At 42.9% G+C, this 25,227-nt stretch overlaps 2 protein-coding genes across 3 annotated transcripts; both read right to left on the bottom strand.

Annotated features, from left to right (window-relative positions):
* Positions 1–936: 936 nt before the first annotated feature.
* On the bottom strand, positions 937–18,268 carry camk2a (calcium/calmodulin dependent protein kinase II alpha). The gene is made up of 18 exons (XM_022769421.1): positions 18,084–18,268; positions 16,532–16,626; positions 12,805–12,864; positions 10,149–10,203; positions 9,315–9,380; positions 9,140–9,212; positions 8,895–8,997; positions 7,596–7,679; positions 7,206–7,300; positions 6,890–7,012; positions 5,326–5,409; positions 5,177–5,219; positions 3,866–3,906; positions 3,098–3,146; positions 2,731–2,806; positions 2,463–2,557; positions 2,134–2,362; positions 937–2,045 (listed from the first exon to the last, which is right to left on the bottom strand). The coding sequence occupies exons 1-18, from the start codon at positions 18,143–18,145 to the stop codon at positions 2,042–2,044; spliced, it is 1,437 nt and encodes a 478-aa protein (XP_022625142.1). The 5' UTR covers positions 18,146–18,268; the 3' UTR covers positions 937–2,041.
* A 2,541-nt stretch (positions 18,269–20,809) lies between these two features.
* Positions 20,810–23,950, bottom strand: sra1 (steroid receptor RNA activator 1). 2 transcript variants are annotated; one of them, XM_022769420.1, is made up of 7 exons: positions 23,739–23,950; positions 23,137–23,221; positions 22,609–22,719; positions 22,400–22,486; positions 22,147–22,316; positions 21,956–22,064; positions 20,810–21,613 (listed from the first exon to the last, which is right to left on the bottom strand). In XM_022769420.1, the coding sequence occupies exons 3-7, from the start codon at positions 22,664–22,666 to the stop codon at positions 21,399–21,401; spliced, it is 639 nt and encodes a 212-aa protein (XP_022625141.1). In that variant the 5' UTR covers positions 22,667–22,719; positions 23,137–23,221; positions 23,739–23,950; the 3' UTR covers positions 20,810–21,398. The 2 variants fall into 2 exon arrangements, with proteins under 2 accessions (XP_022625141.1, XP_022625140.1); XM_022769419.1 differs by lacking the exon at positions 23,137–23,221.
* Positions 23,951–25,227: the final 1,277 nt, after the last annotated feature.

The raw sequence follows: 25,227 nt of genomic DNA on the forward strand, positions 1-25,227 counted from the left end.
AGTCGACGTCAGTATCTGATTTAACGACTGAAGTCACATGACTGTCCATTCATATGATATATGATGAAAACATGTTTGTCTCTCCTGGGACTCCGTACTGACGAACTCATTGTGGCTGATGGAGGTTGGTCCCGGCAGACGACAGGTGATCGTGTCAGCGATTCTGATTGGCTGTTACCTTTGTGCAGTTTTACACCGAAACAACAACCAGGAGCTGTATTCACAAAACACCTTAAGTTAAGATTTCCCTTAAAGTCGGAGTTAAGATTTCCTTAAAATGTTGAGTTAAGTTTAAGGTTTTGTCCTTTTCTTAGTCTTATTCTTAAAGAATCACTTAAAGTCAGTTAAACTGTCTTTAGACTGTAAAGACCTAAAGGGAGAAACTAAAGGTCTATCTGACTTTATCTTAACTGTAACACGACACCATGAAGAAGAGTGTTGCTAATGGCAGAAGATTCCTGGTCTCCATGGAAACAGTAGAATTTCACTGCTGTAAATACCTTCATTTTTTTCCTTAAGTAAGGAAACATTTTAACACCCTTAAGTAATTCCCTCAGCTAAAGAGAAATTAAACCTTAAGTGTCATATTTAAGTGGAGAACTTAAGGTGTTTTGTGTTACCAGCCTCAGATTAATGAAAGTGAAACCAGGAACGAGTCTGAGTTAATCATCGTTTCCATGGTTTCATTTTAATTTAATTATATTTAATTCATTTTATATTTACGCGATTTGTTCCTTCTCATGTTTCCTTCATTTTTTTCAGTGTCCTTAGTTCCTTTACCCTTGCTTCCTGCTGCAGCCTGTTCTATCTTTCCTCTGTGTCCAGCCTATCCTATCCTTCCTTCCTTCCTATCCTTCCTTCCTTCCTTCCTTCCTTCAACAGACACAGTTCCTTCGGGAGAGCAGCAGGCCACGGACTCGTCCTGGTGGTGGTGGTGGTGGTGGGGGGGGGGTCAGGTGATCTGAGAGGAGGTGTGGCAGTTCATGGAAGATCGCAGGTGGAAGTTTGTGGAAGCAGAGAGACGAGCGTCGTACGGTGTTCTCATCACTTCCTGCTCGTACGACATTAAACACGACGTCGACCCTGTGATGTCACGTCGACCCTGTGACATCATGTATGGAGGCCCAGAGCTGCTGAGGTCACTGATCATTAAATAGCTTTGAATATTTCACGACCACAGTCTTGTTACACTGAGACTATTTGAATTAAATTAATTTAATGGATGTGATCACTTTATATTTAATTACTGTTATAATTGTATTAATATGAATCACTGTGGAGGAAACGTTTGAATGAAACATACATGAGAATATATGAATTATTATTATTGATCTAATATGAATAATAATTTTTAAACTGGGGAGGGGGAGTGTGATCACGAGATAACTGGTCTATAGCATAATTAGTAACCATGGCAACGTCTGGCATCCATTTACAATAATATGATTTTATTTGTTATTCTATATAATTAACTTCACTGTCAGGTGGAAATCTCGTGTCTCCCAGAGGACCAGAGAGCAGGTCGCACCTCAGAGCTCCTCCACTGGGTTCTAGGTTCTGGGTTCTAGATTCTGGGTTCTGGGTTGTATATGAACCAAAATCCCCTAGAACTTAAATCACATTAAATTGGTCATTAATGAGCCATTAATTATTTAATTACTCCCTAACAACGTGTTAATTAACTCTAATTAATGAGTCACAGTAGAATCAGCTGTCAGTCCTGGAGATACGAGGTTTCCACACATTATTACTACCTGCGTTGTGCAGCTGATTGGCTAATCACAAAGGGGCGTGGCCGCAGCAAAAGTCCAAACGAGCTAAAAAGAGGAAGCTGATTGGCTGATTGATTGATGATGCAGTTCACTTCTGGACTAGTTTGAGTGAAGCTCTCTGGCTCCGCCCCCGACTCCTCCTCCATTTTGTCTTTGTCAAACGTCTCAAACTAAATCCTGAATGGTTGGTGTCAGACGCCCGGCCTGCTGTCAATCAATCTGTCGTCAAGGTGATGGTGGCCCCATCAAAGACCTGCCCACTCTGGAAGTTAACTGGAGGGAAAAAAAGGTGACAGGTCAGACAGACAGGTGAGACAGACAGACAGGTGACACAGACAGACTGAACCCCCCCTGAACTTACTTGCTGAGTGTGGAGGCGGAGCCTGAGCGATGGAAGTGGACGATCTGCCACTTCCCGTCACGGCGGTGCCACACCCGGGTCTCCTCTGATTGGGCGGTGCGAGGCGTGCCGTTGGCGTCGATGTACTGCGTCACTCTGATGTAAGCGATGCAGGCGGCCTCGTCCCCGACCAGGTGGATGTGAGGGTTCAAGATGGTGGTGTGGACCGGTTTACTGTTCTTAGACCATACTGAGGACACAGGCAGAGACACCTGGACAGGTGAGACAGCTGGGACCACAGGAGGGGAGGCAGACATTTAATGACAAGAAGTTAACAAAGTTCAGCTCACAGTTTTCAAAATAAAAGCGGTGGAAGTCAAGGCCTTCGACCAGGTTTCCCAAAGCCTCGGGTTCGAACGCCGTCACAGCCGGGTCGCACATTTTACTGAGAGGACACACAGGTTTACTGAGAGGACACAGGTTTACTGAGAGGACACACAGGTTTACTGAGAGGACACACAGGTTTACTGAGAGGACACAGGTTTACTGAGAGGACACACAGGTTTACTGAGAGGACACAATAAGAGTCTTAATAAGCAGTGTGTGAGCGTTACATACGTGTAGCTCTCAAAGTCTCCATTGCTGATCGCCTCAATGAGCTGCTCAGTGACTTTAATGATGTCCTGTTTCCTCACTGAGAGAGAGACAGAGAGAGAGAGACAGGGAGAGAGAGAGAGACAGAGAGAGAGACAGAGAGACAGAGAGAGAGAGAGACAGAGAGAGAGAGAGACAGGTCAGTATCATTGTCTATCAGCTGTAATTTAACGTCTCAGCTGAAGCTTCTCTATGTTTTTAATGATCGTGTCCGTCAGTCATTAATGAATCATAGTGTGTGTCTGTGTGTGTGTCTGTGTGTGTGTGTGTGTGTGTGTGTCTGTGTGTGTGTGTGTGTCTCTGTGTGTGTGTGTGTGTGTGTGTGTGTCACCTCTGGTGTCTTCGTCCTCTATGGTGGTGTTTGTGCTCTCAGATGATTCCTGCAGAGTGACAGTGATCATGTGACTGAGAGGAACAGCTGAGACACTTCAAACACGACCAGCTGTCTCCATGACGACCCCGTGTCACTGTACACACTCCTCATTAATGAATAACTTGTTAATTATAAGAGCCATCAACAAGCTCAGTCATGTTCCTGACCATCACTGTGTGACAGCAGCGACGCCCTCTAGTGGTGAAACTGCTGTACTGGTTTGACCACGCCCACACAGGTTTGTCAGCAAATTAGGGAAGACGATACATGAAGCTTAGATGAAAGACGTAGGATGACAGAAACAGTTTCATGAGGCCAGTGGGCGTGGCCTATATCACCTCCACCTCATGATTGCTGAGATACTAGCGTTTCTCACCACATGGTGGCGCCATCACTACTGAGGAGGTGAATAGATGAAGCTGCTTATGAGATTATTCATATAAAATAATAACAAACATCATATAAAATCAGCTGCAGGGGTGGAGGACCAATCAGAGAGCAGAGAACAAACACAGGAAGTAAACCGTGAAATAAAGAGAACGAATCACAGTCAGTAAGATCTGGTGCTTTTCATACAATGATCTTGAAGCTTCACTCACTGCCTGATGACATCACCTGACAGACTCACCTGTCACATCTGATCATAAACTTTAAACTCTAAAAATAACAATAATAACAATAATAATAATAGTGATGATAATAATAATTATAATAATAAGTTGTTACCTTGACTCCGTCGGCCTTCTTGTTGCTGCCACTCTTTCCTCCTGAACGAGGGATGAGAACAAAGAGAGAGAGAAGCAGCAGAGTCAGAAAGAAAGGAACAAAGGCACAGAAGAGGAGAGACGGCATCGTACCGACCACCGCTGCCGACGTGCCCTTCAGCAAACTGACAGTTCAGAGGGTGAAGAACCAGAGGACACAGGAACTGTCTCTCTCTCTCTGCCTCTCTCTCTGTCTCTCTCTCTGTCTCTCTCTCTCTGTCTCTCTGTCTCTCTCTCTGTCTCTCTCTGTCTCTGTCTCTCTGTCTCTCTCTCTGTCTCTCTCTCTGTCTCTCTCTCTCTCTCTCTCTCTCTCTCTCTCTGTCTCTCTGTCTCTCTCTCTGTCTCTCTCTGTCTCTGTCTCTCTGTCTCTCTCTCTGTCTCTCTCTCTGTCTCTCTCTCTCTGTCTCTCTCTCTGTCTCTCTCTCTGTCTCTCTCTCTCTGTCTCTCTCTGTCTCTCTCTCTCTCTCTCTGTCTCTCTCTGTCTCTCTCCGTCTCCCACCATCTCTCTCTCTCTCTCTCTCAGCAGCTGAGTCCATATTTAGGATCAACTTGAGATAGTAGAGGAGCAGAAACTGTCTCACATTCCTGACTGTTCACACTGAGCTGATGAATCTGACACACACACACACTCTCTCTCTCTAACACACACACACACACACACACACACACCCACAACACACACACACCCACACACACAACAACACACACACACACACACACACACACACACACACACACCCACACACACACACACACACACACTCACATCTTCATCTTATGATCTAAGACGTTAAATGTTATTTCACTATTTTTCAAGTCTGTTGTAAACAAACAGTCACATGTCATTAAAAACAAACAAACAGAGGTAAACAGTGATCCAGGTTTATGGTGTCAGCGTGGACACAGACTCTCGGTGGTTTCCCTCTCTATCTATAGATCTATGGCATCCAGAACAGCTGCTGCCACACACACACACAGACACACACACACACACACACACACACACACACACACACACACACACACACTCAGTGTTAAGCTGTTAATTGTCAGTAAGCCTGCAGCTGATTGGTGGATCCTCTGTTAGTCTCTCAGTTTAACCTTCAGCTCCTGTAAAACAAACCTGCAGGTCAAAGGTCAAAAACACTGAATCCACAATGGGTCATGTGACTCTGGGTCAACAAATAGGAAGAGAACGGTCTGTTCACCTGGAGAGGTGTGAACTCTGACCTCTTATCCTGGGGAGGACACAAACAAGAGCTGCTGGTCTTACCGGAGAAGTTTCTGGTGGCCAGCATGGTCGTCAGAATGGCTCCCTGGGGTGGGGGGTGGGGGGTGGGGACACATACATTTGAGGATTAGACCAAAACTTTTACATAATGCACTAATTCAGATCAGAGGTTCAGGTCTTTGAGGACCTACCTTCAGTTTCCTCCTGGCGTTGAACTTCTTCAGACATTCGACTGTTTCCTGTCTGTGCATACAGGACGCCACCGTGGAGCGATGCTGGGAGGAAGAGTATCATCATCATCATCATCATCATCATCATCCTCCTCCTCATCATCATCATCCTCATCATCCTCATAATCATCATCATCATTCTCATAATCACCATCCTCATCATCACCATCCTCATAATCACCATCCTCATCATCATCATCACCATCCTCATAATCACGATCCTCATAATCATCATCCTCATCATCATTCTCATCATCATCATCATCATCCTCATAATCACCATCCTCATCATCATCATCCTCATCATCATTATCATCATTCTCATAATCACCATCCTCATAATCACCATCCTCATCATCATCATCACCATCCTCATAATCACCATCCTCATCATCATCATCATCATTCTCATCATCATCATCCTCATAATCACCATCCTCATCATCCTCATCCTCATAATCACCATCCTCATCACACCATCGTCATCATCATCATCCTCATAATCACCATCCTCATCATCATCATCCTCATCATCTTCATCATCATCATCATCCTCATCATCCTCATAATCACCATCTTCATCATCATCATCCTCATAATCACCATCCTCATCATCATCATCCTCATCATCATCCTCATCACACCATCCTCATCATCATCATCCTCATAATCACCATCCTCATCATCCTCATCCTCATCATCATCCTCATCACACCATCCTCATCATCATCATCCTCATAATCACCATCCTCATCATCCTCATCCTCATAATCACCATCCTCATCACACCATCGTCATCATCATCATCCTCATAATCGCCATCCTCTTCACCCCATCGTCATCATCATCATCACACGATCGTCATCATCATCATCACACGATCGTCATCATCATCATCACACGATCGTCATCATCATCATCACACGATCGTCATCATCATCATCACACGATCGTCATCATCATCATCACACGATCGTCATCATCATCATCACACGATCGTCATCATCATCATCACACGATCGTCATCATCATCATCCTCATCATCCTCATAATCACCATCCTCATCATCATCATCACACGATCGTCATCATCATCATCCTCATAATAACCATCCTCATCATCCTCATCATCTTCATCATCATCATCATCCTCACCATCCTCATAATCACCATCTTCATCATCATCATCATCCTCATCATCCTCATAATCACCATCCTCATCATCATCATCCTCATCATCATCCTCATCACACCATCCTCATCATCATCATCCTCATAATCACCATCCTCATCATCATCATCATCTTCATCATCATCATCATCCTCATCATCCTCATAATCACCATCTTCATCATCATCATCATCCTCATCATCCTCATAATCACCATCCTCATCATCATCATCCTCATAATCATCATCCTCATCATCATCCTCATCATCATCCTCATCATCATCATCCTCATCATCATCATCCTCATCATCATCCTCCTCCTCATCATCATCATCATCAGGATGAAGAGCCTCACAGAGATCCAGGGGTGTTTCAGAGCTTCAGCAGCTGTGATGCGTTTCGCTGGGTTGATGGTTAACATCTTGTTAATGAGATCTTTGGCTTCAGGAGTCACTGTGTCCCACTCTGGAGAAGGAAACTAGGAGATAAGGAGAGGAAGCAAGTGAAGGAGTCCAGAGAGGAGACAAAGAAAGTAAGGAGACAAGGCAAGGAAGGAGGAAAGAAGATGATGATGACAAAGAGACAAGTAGACAAGGAGAGATGAAAAAAAAACAAGGCAGTAACAAAAGGTACAATGTCACATGACAGAGGTGATGAGTCACATGACCTACGTCGTAAGCTCCAGCTTTGATCTGCTGGTAGAGACGATGTTGATCTTCATCCCAGAATGGAGGATAACCGACCAGTAAGATGTAGAGAATCACACCTGAGAGAGAGAGAATAAAACACACCTGAGAGAGAGAATAAAACACACCTGAGAGAATAAAACACACCTGAGACAGAATAAAACACACCTGAGAGAGAGAGAGAGAAAACACACCCGAGAGAGAGAGAGAGAAAACACACCTGAGAGAGAGAGAATAAAACACTACTGAGAGAAGGAATAAAACACACCTGAGAGAGAGAGAGAGAGAGAATAAAACACACCTCAGAGAGACACTAGAGACAGCAGAGACAGCAGAGACAGTAGAGGCAGTAGAGACAGTAGAGACGTGTCTCACCACAAGCCCAGAGGTCGACTGCTTTCCCGTACGGATCCTTCCTTAAAACCTCTGGAGACAGATAACCTGGAGTCCCTGCAAAGCCTGTAAAAACACACACACACACACACGCACACACACACACACACACACACACGCACACACACACACACACACACACACACACACATAAATTACAGAATTATAACAGAGAATGTCTGCTGCCGTAGCAACAAGTGGTTGCCGTGATGATGGAGGTGGTTGTTGTCTGTGCTTCTGAGACGTGTTGATGAACTGAGTTTAAAATAATATAAAAATAATAATAATTAGTAAATAAATGAAATAAGACAAAATAATAATGTGAAAAGAAAACCCAATAATAAAGAAAACTAGAAAATTCCAGGGAAATGTTGAGTGCCACGGGGGCGACTGCAGGACAGGGTCTCTGTGTCACTGTAGCGATGACATCACGCAGCCCTTGGCTGTCAGAGGTCAGGTCAGGAGCTGCCGTTGCCATGGCAATGTGAAAATCTGCCCAGAATTTGGCTTCTACATGGCTTCAAACAACTGCAAATTATGAGAAAACCGTTACTTCTTTTCAAAAACCGAAAACACCGTGACAGACACTGAAGCCAGAAGTTTCTTACAGTCTCTATTTTATTCAGATATTCCTTAAAATGAGTGAGTAAGCTCAGTGCGAAGACAGAGTGAGATTCTTTTGAAAGAAAACGACGATTACATTAGGTGTCAATGAGAGTGAGACAGGTATTGCTGCCGGACTCGGCACCCCCGTTTAAATTTTGTGCAGACCCTGCCTGTCAAAGTTACATTTTATGAATCCCAACAACTATGTCTACATTTTCAGAAAGAATTATTTGTCTCCTTTTTACGGTTTGGCCGTGAGCTCGAGTTAAAAATAAAAATAAAGGTTATTTTTTACTGCTTCACGCACTCTAGCCAACTGACGCTGTCACTCTAACTTTGAAGAAAAAGTGATTTGCACTCCTCCTTTGAGTGCTCATAGTTTGAAAAGTTTACATGTTATGTAAAAACAGTTGCTGAGTTTTGGAGAGAGCAGAAGTTTTCCTCCGTTTTATAGTTTGAATCACATTTCTACGTGCAGGTATGAGAGAGCTGGGTGACTCAGAAAAAAGGTTGAAATTTAGTAGAAAAAAGGTGAAATTTTGTGGGTTTTATTTATTCCCAGTTTTTTGGGAATAACTTTGGGAAAAATTGGAATTTTAACACCAAAAGTCATAGCACCTCTTTCGGGATGCGCCCTGAGGCACTCCTCTCAGCTATTCTAGCTGTAGTACTTACCGAACCACGCCTGCTGGTCTCCCTCCACCTCGATGGCGAGGCCGAAGTCGGCCAGTTTCACCGCTGCTCCTTTAGACTTAGAGGCCAGCAGCAGGTTCTCTGGCTGGAGACACAGGGCACATGCTAACATGCTAACTCTGCCTATTGGTTTACATTGGAGATGCTAACAATGCTAACGGGACCTACTGTAATTATGAAAGTGTACATGTGAAGTGGCCACAGACAGAAAAAGGGTCTGATCTCACCTTCAGGTCTCTGTGGACCACGCCCATCTGGTGACAGTGTAGCACCGCCTCCAAAATCTGCTGGATACAGTGACTGTTGAATGACAGAGGTCAGAGGTCAGAGGTCATGTGTGAACCTCAGATAAGAAAATAAAAAATAAAACTGCTGATGAGTAGATAGATCAGTATTTCCTACCTGGCGTCGGCTTCACTGTAATATTCTCTGGCTACAATATCTTCAAATAACTCTCCACCTGTCACCCTGAGACCCAGGAAAATGTATTTATTTATATTTCAATATTTGTACTAAACAAAACAGAAAAACAGCACATATAAAAATATATCCCAACAAATACTAACAAAATAATATAAACAAAAAATATAAACACAACGTAACACAAAGTAACACAACATAACACAATGTAAAACACAACGGAACACAACATAACACAATGTAAAACGTAAAAGACAGTGTAAAAAACAACATAACAAAACATAACACAACGTAACACAACGTAACACACAATGTAACACAGCGTAAAACACAACGTAACACAACATAAAACACAATGTAACACAACGTAACACAGCGTAAAACACAACGTAACACAATGTAAAACACAATGTAACACAACGTAACACAACATAACACAACATAACACAATGTAACACAACGTAACACAATGTAAAACACAATGTAACACAACATAACACAACGGAACACAACGGAACACAACATAACACAATGTAACACAACGTAACACAATTTAAAACACAACGTAACACAACATAACACAACGTAACACATCATAACTCATCATAATATAATCTAACGTAACATAACTCAATGAACCGTAAAGGGACGTTACACAAAGTACAATAACAAAACGTTGTGAAATGTAACAACTTGAAACTACAATGTAACAAACCATAACAACAAACAATTTAAGACAATAATGTGACACCTGTGACATCACATGACATCGCATGACTTAGAATGGTTCACAGACCAGAGTAGAGCAGGACTCACAGGTCAAAGATGAGGTAATGATGCGCTTCTTCTGAGATACTGTCATGGAGCCGAACTGAAAGAAACAAACCTTCACTGAGCAGGTAACTACAGGACTGTTAACCAGCTGCTAAGCTAACAACACACAACATGTACAGACACTGGGAGCTAGGCTAGCAGAAGTAAGCTAGCAGATGTAAACTGCCAGATGTACGATAGCAGAAGTAAGATAGCAGAAGTAAGCTAGCAGAAGTAAGCTAGCAGTTGTATGATAGCATAAGTAAGATAGCAGATGTACGATAGCGGAAGTGAGATAGCAGATGTAAGCTAACTGATGTAAGCTAGCAGAAGTAAGATAGCAGATGTAAGCTAGCAGAAGTAAGCTAGCAGATGTAAGCTAGCAGATGTAAGCTGCCAGATGTATGATAGCAGAAGTAAGATAGCAGAAGTAAGCTAGCAGAAGTAAGCTAGCAGTTGTATGATAGCATAAGTAAGATAGCAGATGTACGATAGCGGAAGTGAGATAGCAGATGTAAGCTAACTGATGTAAGCTAGCAGAAGTAAGATAGCAGATGTAAGCTAGCAGAAGTAAGCTAGCAGATGTAAATTAGCAGAAGTAAGCTAGCAGAAGTAAGCTAGCAGATGTAAGCTAGCAGTTGTATGATAGCAGATGTACGATAGCAGAAGTGAGATAGCAGATGTAAGCTAGCAGAAGTAAGCTAGCAGATGTAAGATAGCAGATGTAAGCTAACTGATGTAAGCTAGCAGATGTAAGATAGCAGATGTAAGTTAGCAGAAGTAAGCTAGCAGAAGTAAGCTAGCAGATGTAAGCTAGCAGAAGTAAGATAGCAGATGTAAGTTAGCAGAAGTAAGCTAGCAGTTGTAAGATAGCAGATGTAAGCTAACAGAAGTAAGCCAGATGTAGTCTGCAGTGTTTGAAATGATTCATGTGAAACTCTATGTTGTTTAAAATGAGTAGGAGGAAATATGAGCTACAGATTCAGAGCAGACAGTAACTGAGACACAGCAGCTGAGTTAAAGTGTCTCACTGTGTCTCACTGAGTGTCTCACTGTGTGTCTCTCACTGTGTCTCTCTATGTCTCACTGTGTCTCTCTCTGTGTCTCTCACTGTGTCTCTCACTGTGTCTCTCACTGTGCCTCACTGTTTCTCTGTGTCTCGCTGTGTCTGTGTCTCACTGTGTATCTGTGTATCTCACTATGTCTCTGTGTCTCACTGTGTCTGTGTGTCTCTGTGTGTCTCACTGTGTCTGTGTCTCACTGTGTCTCGCTGTGTCTCTCACTGTGTCTGTGTGTCTCTGTGTGTCTGACTGTGTCTGTGTGTCTCACTGTGTCTCACTGTGTCTCACTGTGTCTCTCACTGTGTCTCACTCTGTGGTGTGGGTTTTTTACTTTGGTAAATATCTGAGCACTTGATCCTTCACCAGACTGTTTGATGAGTTTCACTGAAGGCGTCTGTTACTGCTCCTGTATATATGGTATAATAAGACATATAACAGAGGAGAGAGGAGCTGCTGCCCACACACACACACACACACACACACACACACACACACACCACTGCTGTACTGTGTAGGAGTGTTTCGAGAGAAAAACCTGATTATTTCTTTCTGAGTGCTTTCACACAGGTATGAGTGTGTGTGTGTGTGTTTGTGTGTGTGTGTGTGTGTGTGTGTGTAGGAGGAGGAGAGAGAGTTTTGTTGCCTTCACCTAAGGACATTGTTGCGTAGCAACACAGACACAGACACACACACACACACACGCGGTTACGTAACACTCCTCAGTATCTGTAGAGCATCACCTGCCCACACAGTGCTCTGATTGGCCTGTTGTGCCTGCATGAGGTCACATTTGAACATGTGACTCTGGTTCCGTTTGTTTCCTGACACTTCCTATAGAACTGTGCTGGGCTTTTATTGTGAATTCACCACAGGAAATGTGAACTGATGTCACTGGTTTGTATCTAACCAGTGTTCACCTGGCTACAGTAGCTCACCACCATCTCAGCCAATCAGAGCCCTGAGGCTGACTGAAGGCGTATTCACAGTGTGTGTGTGTGTGTGTGTGTGTGTGTGTGTGTCTGTTTTATCCAATGTAAAAGAATTCATAGAGTCAGTTTTGTAGTTGTTGTCTGAGCAGCAGTCAGTAAACACTGGGTCCTCCATTTCCCATAATGCACCTGGACAGTGTCATTTAACTCCATACCTACAGTAGTAGCAGCACTAGTAGTAGTAGTGATATTTACAGTAGCAGCAGCTGGAGCAGTAGTATTAGCAGTACTAGCAGTAGTAGTATTGGTTACAGTAGTAGTATTAGCAGTAGTGGTTGCAGTACTAGTAGTAATTTTAGTAGTAGCAGTAAAAACAGTACCTATAGAAATATTTGTAGCAGCATCAGAAGTAAAATGTGCAGTCATACTAATAATAGTATTAGTAGTAGTATTAATAAGATTATTAATAATATAAGTAGTAGTAGTAGTGGTTGTATTAATACTGTGTTTTAGACGCAGTAACAGGAGCAGCTGCAGATATTTTGAATACAGTAGTAGAAGTACAAGGAGTAGAAAGTATAGAAGCAGCAGCAGTAATGTTAGGAGTAAGAGTAAACCAGCAGTAGACATAGCAGTATTAGTACATGCAGTACAGGTAGTAGTACTCACCGATGTTGGGGTGTTTCAGTAAACGACAGATTCGAGCTTCACGGTCCAACTTCTGATGATCTGACAACACACAAACACAGTGATTGATTATTGATAAGGTATTGATACAGACATGTTAGTGTCTTATATCGACCAATCAGAGCCATGACAGGTGTAAACAGACACATGCTAACCCTCTGGGCGGTGTGACCTGACTGAACCAGGTGAGACCAGGTGAACCCTCAGTTCTGAGTGGATCCATATGGACCTGACTGTATGTGGTCTCAGGTGTTTTCAGGTGAGACGGGGAGTGACACCTGTGTCATCTACAAGGTCTAGACTCTGTAGAACCGGTCTGGACTCTGCGGTCACCTCAGGTTCTTCACTGTTGCACTGACAGAAGATCTGACACCTCAGAGTCCCTCTGATCCTGACTCAGTGTAACCTCACTGTTCATCTCCAGCAGAGCTGCAGCAACTGATCCAGGACCAGCCCTGTGATGAGGGCTGAGCCGAATGAGAGGGGGGTGGTGGTGGTGGGGTTCTGGCAGCCAATAGAGAATCTGTTGGGGACAGTTTCCAACTGAGCAGCAGCTCTGAAGCTCAAAACAACGACTGAGAATAAAACGCCCTCATGAGAGCTGAGCCACTGATCAACAATCAGAGGGAGATCAGACCCCCCCAAACCCCAGGACCCCCCAGACCTCCTCCTGGTTCCTGCTGGCTCCTGGTCTCAGAACGTCTCACTTGCACTTCCTTCCCTCCATGAGGGAGTTTACATCACAAGGTCCTGTTGTCTTTCTCCATCTTCATCTTCATCATCTTCATTATCTTCATCATTCTTATTTAAACCTTGTCTCCATGGTGACAGTCTGATGAACTGTTGTATTAATGATTTACAAAGTTATCAATATGAAACACATTCACTCTGGATTAGACCTGAGAGTTTAGAGGAAGGTCAATAATTGTTGAAAGATTGATTGACAGCTACTTTAATCATTTTAATGTTATATTTGATATTTGACGTTTCCTGTGCAACATCCACAACATGTCAGTACAGAGGGAGGGGGAGCAGTGAGGGACATTTCTCCACCTGACAGGTTAATCAGCTGACTGATGAAAATAATCATATGATTATTATTGTTGTTATGTAAATGCGATGACATCATGATGATGTCACAGTGTTGATGAGCTGTTAGTTTGCTGCAGTGATGTTACAGTCACTGCAGAATCAAACTGAACTAAATGAGACAAACACACACACACTTCTTTGTCAACTTTGCAGAGTGTTGCTAGGCAACCGGAGGAAATCTCAGAACCAGAATAGAGATCTGGAAAAAAATTAAAAGATCTACAGAGATGAGAAAGATCCACAGTTTCACACTGAGGCCACCCAGGGTACAGACCAGGTACAGACATGTTTCAACTGTTCTACTGTTCCACTGTTCTACTGTTCTAACATTCCACTGTTCTACTGTTCTAATGTTCCACTGTTCTTCTGTTCCACTGTTCTTCTGTTCCACTGTTCCTCTGTTCCACTGTTCTTCTGTTCCACTGTTCTAATGTTCCACTGTTCTAATGTTCCACTGTTCTTCTGTTCCACTGTTCTTCTGTTCCACTGTTCTAATGTTCCACTGTTCTAATGTTCCACTGTTCTTCTGCTCCACTGTTCTACTGTTCTAATGTTCCACTGTTCTTCTGTTCCACTGTTCTAATGTTTCAACTGTTCTAATGTTCCACTGTTCTTCTGCTCCACTGTTCTACTGTTCTAATGTTCCACTGTTCTTCTGTTCCACTGTTCTTCTGTTCCACTGTTCTAATGTTCCACTGTTCTAATGTTCCACTGTTCTTCTGTTCCACTGTTCTTCTGTTCCACTGTTCTAATGTTCTAATGTTCCACTGTTCTTCTGTTCCACTGTTCTAATGTTTCAACTGTTCTACTGTTCCACTGTTCTAATGTTTCAACTGTTCTACTGTTCCACTGTTCTACTGTTCTAACATTCCACTGTTCTACTGTTCTAACATTCCACTGTTCTTCTGTTCCACTGTTCTAATGTCCCACTGTTCTACTGTTCTAACATTCCACTGTTCTACTGTTCTAATGTTCCACTGTTCTTCTGTTCCACTGTTCTAATGTTCCACTGTTCTTCTGCTCCACTGTTCTACTGTTCTAATGTTCCACTGTTCTTCTGTTCCACTGTTCTTCTGTTCCACTGTTCTAATGTTCCACTGTTCTAATGTTTCCACTGTTCTTCTGTTCCACTGTTCTAATGTTCCACTGGTCTACTGTTCTAACATTCCACTGTTCCACTGTTTTTCTGTTCCACTGTTCTTATGTTCCACTGTTCTTCTGTTCCACTGTTCTTCTGTTCCACTGTTCTAATGTTCCACTGTTCTTCTGTTCCACTGTTCTACTGTTCTAATGTTCCACTGTTCTTCTGTTCCACTGTTCTAATGTTCCACTGTTCTTCTGTTCCACTGTTCTACTGTTCTACTGTTCCACTGTTCTTCTGTTCCACTGTTCTAATGTTCCACTGGTCTACTGTTCTAACATTCCACTGTTCCACTGTTTTTCTGTTCCACTGTTCTTATGTTCCACTGTTCTTCTGTTCCACTGTTCTTCTGTTCCACTGTTCTAATGTTCCACTGTTCTTCTGTTCTACTGTTCCACTGTTCTTCTGCTCCACTGTTCTACTGTTCTAATGTTCCACTGTTCTTCTGTTCCACTGTTCTACTGTTCCACTGTTCTTCTGCTCCACTGTTCCACTGTTCTAATGTTCCACTGTTCTTCTGTTCTACTGTTCTACTGTTCCACTGTTCTTCTGTTCCACTGTTCTATTGTTCTTCTGTTCCACTGTTCTTCTGTTCTACAGTTCCACTGTTCTTCTGTTCCACTGTTCTACTGTTCCACTATTCTTCTGTTCCCCTGTTCTTCTGTTCCACTACTCCACTGTTCTTCTGTTCTACGGTTCCACTGTTCTTCTGTTCCACTGCTCTACTGTTCCACTGTTCTTCTGTTCCACTGCTCTATTGTTCCGTTGTTCTACTGCTGTACTGCTCTACTGTTCCCCTGTTCTACAGTTCCACTGTTCCGCTGCTCTACTGTTCCGCTGTTCTACTGCTGTACTGCTCTACTGTTCCCCTGTTCTACTGTTCCCCTGTTCTACAGTTCCACTGTTCTACTGTTCCGCTGCTCTACTGTTCCGCTGTTCTACTGTTCCACTGTTCTTCTGTTCAACTGTTCTTCTGTTCCACTGCTCTACTGTTCCACTGTTCTACTGTTCCGCTGTTCTACTGTTCCACTGCTCTACTGTTCCAATGTTCCACTGCTCTACTGTTCCACTGTTCTACTGTTCCGCTGTTCTACTGTTCCACTATTCTTCTGTTCTACAGTTCCACTGTTCTTCTGTTCTGCTGCTGTACTGCTCTACTGTTCCCCTGTTCTACTGTTCCGCTGTTCTACTTTTCCGCTGTTCTACTGTTCTGCTATTCTACTGTTCCACTGCTCTACTGTTCCACTGTTCTACTGCTCTACTGTTCCACTGTTCTACTATTCCACTGCTCTAGCGTTCCACTGTTCTACTGTTGTACTTCTCCATTGTTCTACATCTGTGTGTGTAGGTTCCTACAGTCAGAACCTTTAGAACTTTGGGGTTCTCAATGTTTTGATAAATGAGGTTCTCCCATCATTAATATGGCTGGTGTGTATGTGACATTGTACATGGTGCTGTCCTCTGTCAGGTCCTCACCTCTGGCAGACAGTTTTTTGGTGTTGATGATCTTGGCGGCGTACTCCTGACCCGACAGCACTTTCACACAGCGGCGCACCACTGAAAACGCTCCCCTGGAAACACAACAGGAGGAACCAATGATTCACAACGATTCTCCAAGATCGTTTTCAAGTTCTAACAAGATCTTTACCCGACTGTTAGTACTGTTACTGCTATTAGTACTGTTAGTAGTATTAGTACTGTTAGTACTTCTAGTACTGTTAGTACTGTTACTGCTATTAGTACTGTTAGTAGTATTAGTACTGTTACTGCTATTACTACTGTTAGTACTTCTAGTACTGTTAGTACTGTTCCAGTTACTGCTGATCCTACTGCTAACACTGCTAATATTAATGCTAATACTGTTGCAAATATATGGTTCCACAACTACTTGTGCTTCAACTGCTAAATCTGCATTTACTACTACTGCTAGCACTGAAGCCACTGTCCAGTTGCATTATGGGAAATGTAGGAGCCAGTGTTTATGGACTAAATGTCAGGAGATCTCCTCCTCTGCTGCTCAGATTTGGACTGTTATGTTTTTAATCTGTCTGTCACAATCAATGTACTGATCAATAATAATAATATTGATGATAAAGTATAAATAATAATGTCCCCCCGCCTCTTTTTCCTGGAACTGAACATCAGAGTTTCTACAGAAAGATTTCTGTGTCTGTGTTCCTTATGAAAGCTGTATTCTGCCACCCACCATCACATTATGTAAGAGACCTGGCATTATGTGTGTGTGTGTGTGTGTGTGTGTGTGTGTGTGTGTGTGTGTGTGTGTGTGTATGTGTGTGTATGTTTGAGTGTGTGTGTGTGTGTGTGGGCAGTGAGTGGGATGAGGTCAAAAAGGTGTTACACTCATCTATCTATCTATCTATCTATCTATCTATCTATCTATCTATCTATTACATCATATATTGATCAGATATTCATCAATAATGATGATTGACTGATTTAAGTTATAATAGATAATGATATTCTTTGTTCTTGGTCTCGTTATTTTATTAATGTTCAAAATGGATCTATAATCTGTAAACTAATATATTATCAATAGTTTGTTTTATACAAAAATAAACTTTAAAGATGAATTACGGAAACAAAAAACTAAGAAAATTCAAATAATTAGAAATTAAAAATTATATAAAAATATTATAAGTGTAATTTATTACTACTACTCCTACTAATAATAAAACCAATTGACGGAAATCTTATGAAATGTATAAAATAAACATTATGAGAATAATGAATTATTATTATTAGGCCAAATAATTTTTTTTTTTTTTTAAATGTACCTATAATAAAATGTATAAATAAATCTACTAAAATGTATATGCACATAATGAATACGTCCAGATATAAATATGTACAAATGTAACTCAGATGATGTTGAATATTTAGACATTATAAAATCTAAAGTTAAAAAAGTTAAAAGAACACTACGGGACTAAATTCTGACGAAGACGAGGATGAAGATGATGGTGGTGATGAAGATGATGGTGGTGATGAAGATGACGGTGATACTCACTTGCCCAGCTCCTCGTACAGCTGATACTCTTCGGTGAAACGAGTGCAGATGACCGTTGCCATGGTGACCCGGCGGGGCGAGGGTCAGGGGGCTCCCTGTCCGTGTTCCTCTGAGGATGATGATGGAGGTGATGAAGGCCAGGAGTTACACCAGTCTGTCTCTCTGAGGGGTGGAGGAGAGAAGACAGAAGGAGGAGAAGAAGAAAGATGAAGAGAGGGAGAGAGAGAGAGAGTTTAGGTTCTGGACAGAGGAGAGGAGGAAGAGGAGGAGGAGGAAGAAGAAGATGGAGGGATGATGGAGAGAGCAGTGAGGAGAGCAGCGTCTCTCTGTCCTGATCTGAGAGAGACTGAGTGACGCTTTCAGATGCTCAACCTGCCCGCCCACTCCACCCATCAGCCAATCACAGGCCAGGACACACACACACACACACACACACACACACACACACACACACACACACACACAGTTGTCATGGTAACTGCACCCTCTCAGTCTGTGCTGGAAAGTAAGACTGCAAACACTGCCAGCTCCAAGAGAGTATACAGGGAGAAAAACTGCAGTACTACTGCTAATTATACTACATGTATTACTGCCGCTAATTATACTACATGTATTACTACCACCAATTATACTACATGTATTACTACTGCTAATTATACTACATATATTTCTACAGCTAATAATACTCCATGTATTACTACCACTAATTATACTACATGTATTACTACTGCTAATTATACTCCATGTATTACTACCACTAATTATACTACATGTATTACTACCACTAATTATACTACATGTATTACTGTCGCTAATTATACTACATGTATTACTACAGCTAATTATACTACATGTATTTCTACTGCTAATTATACTACATGGAGGTCTGGGGCCCCTGGGCAGTTATCTAGTCTTGGCTGATCGGGTCATTATTACTATATTTGTCCTGTTGCTCTTGATTTATTGAGTTATTGATTAATTGATTGACAGAAATAATGATGATAATAATGATAATAACTGATCAGTCCATCAGGAAAGAAAGAGAAATATTGTTTTTTGATCTTTGATGGTGATTAGAATAAGATGTCACTCTGTAGACCAGATGAAGAACTGATTAGACTTTGGTGGTCAAAGGTCAAAGGTCAAAGTCACTTTGTAGCCATTACTCCAGACCTCACAGCAGTTATAACATTTCACACAGATGAATATCAATATTTAATCTGACTCTGGATGAAGAGTTTATGACTGTGTTGTCTCTGACCTGAGGACGGAGGGACGCTCCTCTTCTTCTTCTTCAGTCTATTTCTAGGTTTGTTTGTCTCCTGAGGGACGAGCTTCTTTCTCTGTGTTTCTCTCTGTCTCTCTGTCACTCATCTTTTCTTCTTGGTTTCCTCCTCCTCCTCCTCCACTCCTCTTCCTCTCTCCAGGGATGAGGAGGAGGAGGAGGAGGAGAGGAGCTGATTGGTCAGCAGAGTTCAGACTGAGCTCATCAAACTACTGAGAATAAAGAGACGTCCAGTGGAGGCTCAGCGCCTCCTGCAGGCTGCACAGCTCATCACACAGGTCAGAGGTCAGTGTGGTCCGAACATGCTCTGTCTACAGTTTCCCTCATGACTGGAAACTACTGCCACCTGCATCATTACCTGTCCAGAAACACCTGTATGGCTCCCCTCTTTAATTCACTGTGCAACGAGAGTCAGCTCCTCCTCCACTCACAGCAGTTCAGTTTCCTCCCTGTTCATCCAGAGTCAGAGAAAATATTAAATATTCACTTCAAATATTAATTACTTTGTGTGAAATTTGGTCATAATTTCTGTGAAGTGTAGTAATGGCTAAAAAGTGTTTTCTGAGGTCACCGTGACCTTGAACTTTGATCAAAGATCCTCTATAGAGAAGATGTTGCATTACAGGCAGCGCCAGTGGTATGAAGTGGGACACAGCTCCGTCTCCTAAGTGCGTGTTGTCCCTCAGCCCCTCCCTCAAGCGAAGGCAACTGGCATGAAATGTGACAGTAGCTAATATTAAAATCTATCCCTGTCTAGACTTTCCTCTCTGCATCCTTTGGGAAAGAAAAGACGGATCTGTTTTTCTTGTTATTACAGCCTGTTGCTGCACAAAGCTCGAACTGATGGATTACTTGTCCCTGCCAAACAAATACAACAACAGACGAGACAACACGGACAAACCTGAGCCTCTCTGTGGCTGTTTTTACCTGCTAACGACGTCTGATCAGCCCAGGACAAAGTCAGGTCACTTTAATGTGACACATACAGGAAATACACGGAAATGAAGCGTCGCAGTTTCTCTACTGTCTCTGCTTTGACCTTTAGCCACCAAGATCTAATGAGTTCATCCTTGAGTCCAGGTGAACGTTTGTGCCACACCTGAGGACGTTCTGTCCAGGTGTGTCTGAGATATCGTGTCCACCACAATGAGCTGGACCACCTGAAAACAAAATGGCTGCCGCCAGCACAGAGGAATAAAAATGATTACAACATAGAAGTGTGCATGTGTTTCACCTGTAACTACAGGTGTGACAGTGAGAAGTTGGTTACCTGTGAGCAGGTGGAGGTGTGTCTCTTCATCCAGCAGCTCCTCACTCTTCTTCACTCCCTGCAACATTTCAAACTCCCCTGAGACACATTCAGGTGAACGACAGCGCTAACCGCTGAACTCACGTTGCATTTCCTGTGACCACTTCATAATAAAAGTCAACTCATGTCTCATCAGTTCGATGCTTTTAATGTGAAGCTGCAGCAGCCTGACACAGACCAGGTCATAAAATACAGATACAGTCAGCGTCGTCATGTGAGCTGTAACGTCACATTTCAAGATCCACTTCACTGAGACGGGACCAGGGATCCACAGGGTCCGGATCAGGTCTCTGAGGATCCCTGCTCCAGAATAAAAGCACTCAGAGAGTCAACAACGCTCTGACACAGAAAGAGAGAAGAAGATTTATTCCCACATCAACAGTTTGTTCCTGATGAGCTTTACTGTCACTGCAGAGAGTTCAAGGTCCAGAGTCCAGAGTCCAGAGTCCAGAGACCAGAGTCCAGAGTCCAGAGTCCAGAGTCCAGAGTCCAGAGTCCAGAGTCCCGAGTCCCGAGTCCCGAGTCCAGATACAGTCTAGTCCAGAACAGGAGAACAGTAAGTCTGTTCCTGCCGACCTCCTACCTGCTCCTGGGGCTCTGACCTTTGACCCTCTGCTGAAGTGTGATGTAAGGATTATCAACACCAGGTCATTAGAAGAGTTACAGTTTGTCAAGAGAAGACAGAAACCTGCTGGAGAGAGAGTCCTGCAGGACTAAAGGGTCAGGACTGGGAGACTGGGTCCTGGACTGGTTCTGCAGAGTCCTGGACTGGTTCTGCAGGTTTCTGCAGTGGTTCTAGGAGTTCTGGACTCAGCATCCGGGTCTCAGCAATGAGTCGTTTGACGCCAACCATCCACTGACTGACCTCGGTCACATGATCGACCATCAGAGAGCGATGGATCTCATCAGCTGCATCCCAGTGACCCAACTGCAACTCTGAGAGAGAGAGACAGGTGAGAGGTCAGACAGGTGAGAGTTCAGTCAGGTGACTGTTCAGACAGGTGAGTGTTCAGACAGGTGAGTGATGAGACAGGTGAGTGATGAGACAGGTGAGTGATGAGACAGGTGTGTGATGAGACAGGTGTGTGATGAGACAGGTGAGTGATGAGACAGGTGTGTGATGAGACAGGTGAGTGTTCAGACAGGTGAGTGTTCAGACAGGTGTGTGATGAGACAGGTGAGTGTTCAGACAGGTGTGTGATGAGACAGGTGAGTGTTCAGACAGGTGAGTGTTCAGACAGGTGTGTGATGAGACAGGTGAGTGTTCAGACAGGTCACCTTGAGCCAGGGTGTCCATGCGTCTCCTGACAGGTAGGCTCAGTCTACCTGACCTCCAGCTGTCCTCCAGGAAGCGGAGCCTCTTTGCCACGTCATTACACACCTGATCCTGCAGACAGGTCAAAGGTCACAGAGTGAGTCCTGAACAGACCTGATACAGGGACCAGCTGGTCTGGAGGATCTGGACTCACTTTAACAGTCTGTCTGCAGACGGTCAGCGCTCGCTCCAGCACTGACACCACCACCTCCACATCAGGCTCACTCCCTGACTGCTCTGATTGGCTGCTGTCGGCCTCTCTCTGACTTCTCATTGGCCCTGAGGGAGGAGTGGGTGTAGCCATGCAGGCAAGTGGAGGGCGAGCTGTGATGAGTAGAGACTTGAAGTCAGACAACACCTCACTCCTCCGTTCTTCAGTTGGTTTCACATGAAAAACTGTTTCTTACCTGGGTGTAGAGGGGGCGGGGCTATACCACATGGGGGTGGAGCCAGAGGGTTGGAGGAAGCAGGGATAGGGGGCGGGGCTCCTGCACCTGGGGATCAATCAGAGACAAATGTTTGGTATAGACCGGTGCAGAGAGGTGTAGACAGCTGTAGACAGGTATAAACAGGTGTAGACAGGTGTAGACAGGTGTAGACAGTTGTGGTTTCTTACCAGAAGCAGGTGGAGCTGCTCTCTTGTTTAGGGGGTTCCTCTGTGGTCCATGGGCCATCTGGAGGCCATAAGAGAACTGAGGAGGGTCATTCCAACCCCGCTCCTGGTTACCTTGGCAACACACAGACAGGTGTTTAGTTTAGTTAAAGGGACAGTTCAACATTTTGAGAGACAGTTTTATTCTGTTTTCTTTATGAGTGAGTTAATTCATATATGATTCTTGTCATAATTATATAACATGTAAAGTAAAAATAATACTCTAATGTATGTATATATCTTTTTATTATATGATTTGTCAAATGAAAAAACTGCTGTAATGCTATTAGGGGTAAAACAAATCAGGATGGAGAAAACCACAGGACAACCATAGTATTATTTTTATGCCGAATTGAAATCAACACCAAAGTAATCTTTAAAGGTGTGTCACTCTTTTCTGGATTCTTAAGGGAACTTAAATTTCCAGATTTCTGATTGCAGTTCGCCACGTCGTTTTGTCAATATATTATATATATATGTGATATTACTCACATTCCTGGGATTAAAGACATCGATCGTCCCAGCCGTTAGTCTGACAGGACAGACACTCAGTAAAGCAAACATCACCTGCCAATACCTGGGTCACAGAATACGGTGTAACTACGGCATCATTTGTCAGCCTTTTCATTCAGGACAACATGACACATTTAGGAACCGACAGGCTGCTGCTGCTGCGTTTAGATCACAAACACTAAATCTTAAGATTTATGTTTTAGAGTTAATTTACACCGCCACATAATATTCACTTTACCTCCTCCAATGTTATTGGTCGTTGGTAAAAAACAACTGGGTAACCTGTATAATTAATGTTTGGAGAATTATTCCTATACCGAACTAAAAGCAACACAAGATTGAATCGTAAACGTCTCTAGTATATTTACAAAGTGTTTACTTCTTTCCTAGACGCTAAACGGAACATTAATGTGCCAGATTTCTGAACGGAGTTCGTCACTCCGTTTAGTCTGAGCGGCAGAGCTCTCTAGCCGTTAGCCTCACCTAGCATAACCCTATTCAAAACTCCATTAACGTTATTATCATTTCTCATCGACTTTAATCGTCACCGTCAGGAGCTGGTCAGTGAAGCTAACTCTCACCTGGTTTAATGTACATGTCCTCCATCTTGGACTCCACCGTGTCAAATAACTAGAGCTTCTTCTTTCCGGTGAGGAAGCTAAGCTAACGGCTAACCCGAAGTTTAAACAACGTTAAAGGTGATAGGAAACCTTCGGCTCCAATTATCATTTAATTAAAGTCATAAAAAGTCCTGTTGTGATCACTACAGTGTTCTGTTCACTTTGATCAAATTCATCCGTATCATGGAAACGACATTAACTATATAACTTCCGCTCAAATTTCAAAATAAGACCCTTTAGAGGTCAAAGTATTTAAAACGGATTCTCGTTTTTATTATAATTTTATTTCATTTGAAATTTTATAAAGACTATATTGAATATGTCGTGCATTTGTCTTTTATTGTCATTTATATTTCATTTCCTGTGGACAATATATTGTAGCTCTTAGTGTATAATAATAATAATGGATTTTGTACTTAATAAAATGTGGAGGAGTAAAAACATTTTTTAAAAGTTAGATAAATTTTAACGCTGCAACATTAACATTATTTATTAGTTAATTTACTCTGTGGATCATCATCCTTGCAGGAGGATTAACAGCCTCTATTTTTCATCAATATCAAGCATAAGTATTGTTGAGTCCACTATTATTTCGCAGCAAAACCGGACTCGCGTGTTCGTTTGATGAAGTATGCAGGACACAGATTTAAAGTTCAACACGTCTAATTTATTACAAGTATAGCCAAGCATAGAAGTCTGAGATTGCTTACAGAGCTCTGGACTCACACTGCTCTCCTCTCGCCTGTCTAAGCAGAGTGCAGCCCTCCCTTGTTTCAGTCACTCACTCTTATACACATTCTCACATTCTCATCACTCCCCCTCTTCTCGCACAGCCCGACCGAACCCAGCATCTTAACTGCACATCCTGCTATCTAAGCATGTTATCATCGTACTTTCTCGTCCTCTCTGTCCTTGTACGTCATTCTGCAATCTCAAACGGCAGACAATGTCACAATGTTCACATAGTTCATATAGTTTAAGGCTGATTCACCCTTTTAATCATACAATGCATACAGTAGCAGAAATAACATATCCCTTCAGTATGAGCAAGTGTGTGAGTAAAAACAGCAACAAAAATAAGAGTTTGACAAAGTCTCAGAGACAGTGATGAGCAGCACTGAGACTCCACAGGGGACTGTTCTGGCTCAGTTCTTGTTCACCCTGTATACGGCCATCTTTAAATACAACTCCGAGTCCTGCCACATCCAGAAATACTCAGATGACACAGCTATTTCGGCGTGTATCAGGAAGGGGCAGGAAGAGGAGTACAGGGATCTGACGATGGCCTTCAGTGAATGGAGCAACAAGAACTGCCTCCTTCTGAACACATCCAAGACCAAGGAGATGGTCATGGACTTTCGGAGGTCTAGGCCCTTCAGCCAGTCAACATTCGAGGGAAGGACATTGAGGTGCTGCACTCTTATAAATACCTAGGTGTGCACCTTGACAG

The sequence above is a fragment of the Seriola dumerili genome, unplaced genomic scaffold, assembly GCF_002260705.1.
Source record: "Seriola dumerili isolate Sdu_G_001 unplaced genomic scaffold, Sdu_1.0 BDQW01002927.1, whole genome shotgun sequence".
Classification (NCBI taxonomy): Eukaryota; Metazoa; Chordata; class Actinopteri; order Carangiformes; family Carangidae; genus Seriola; species Seriola dumerili.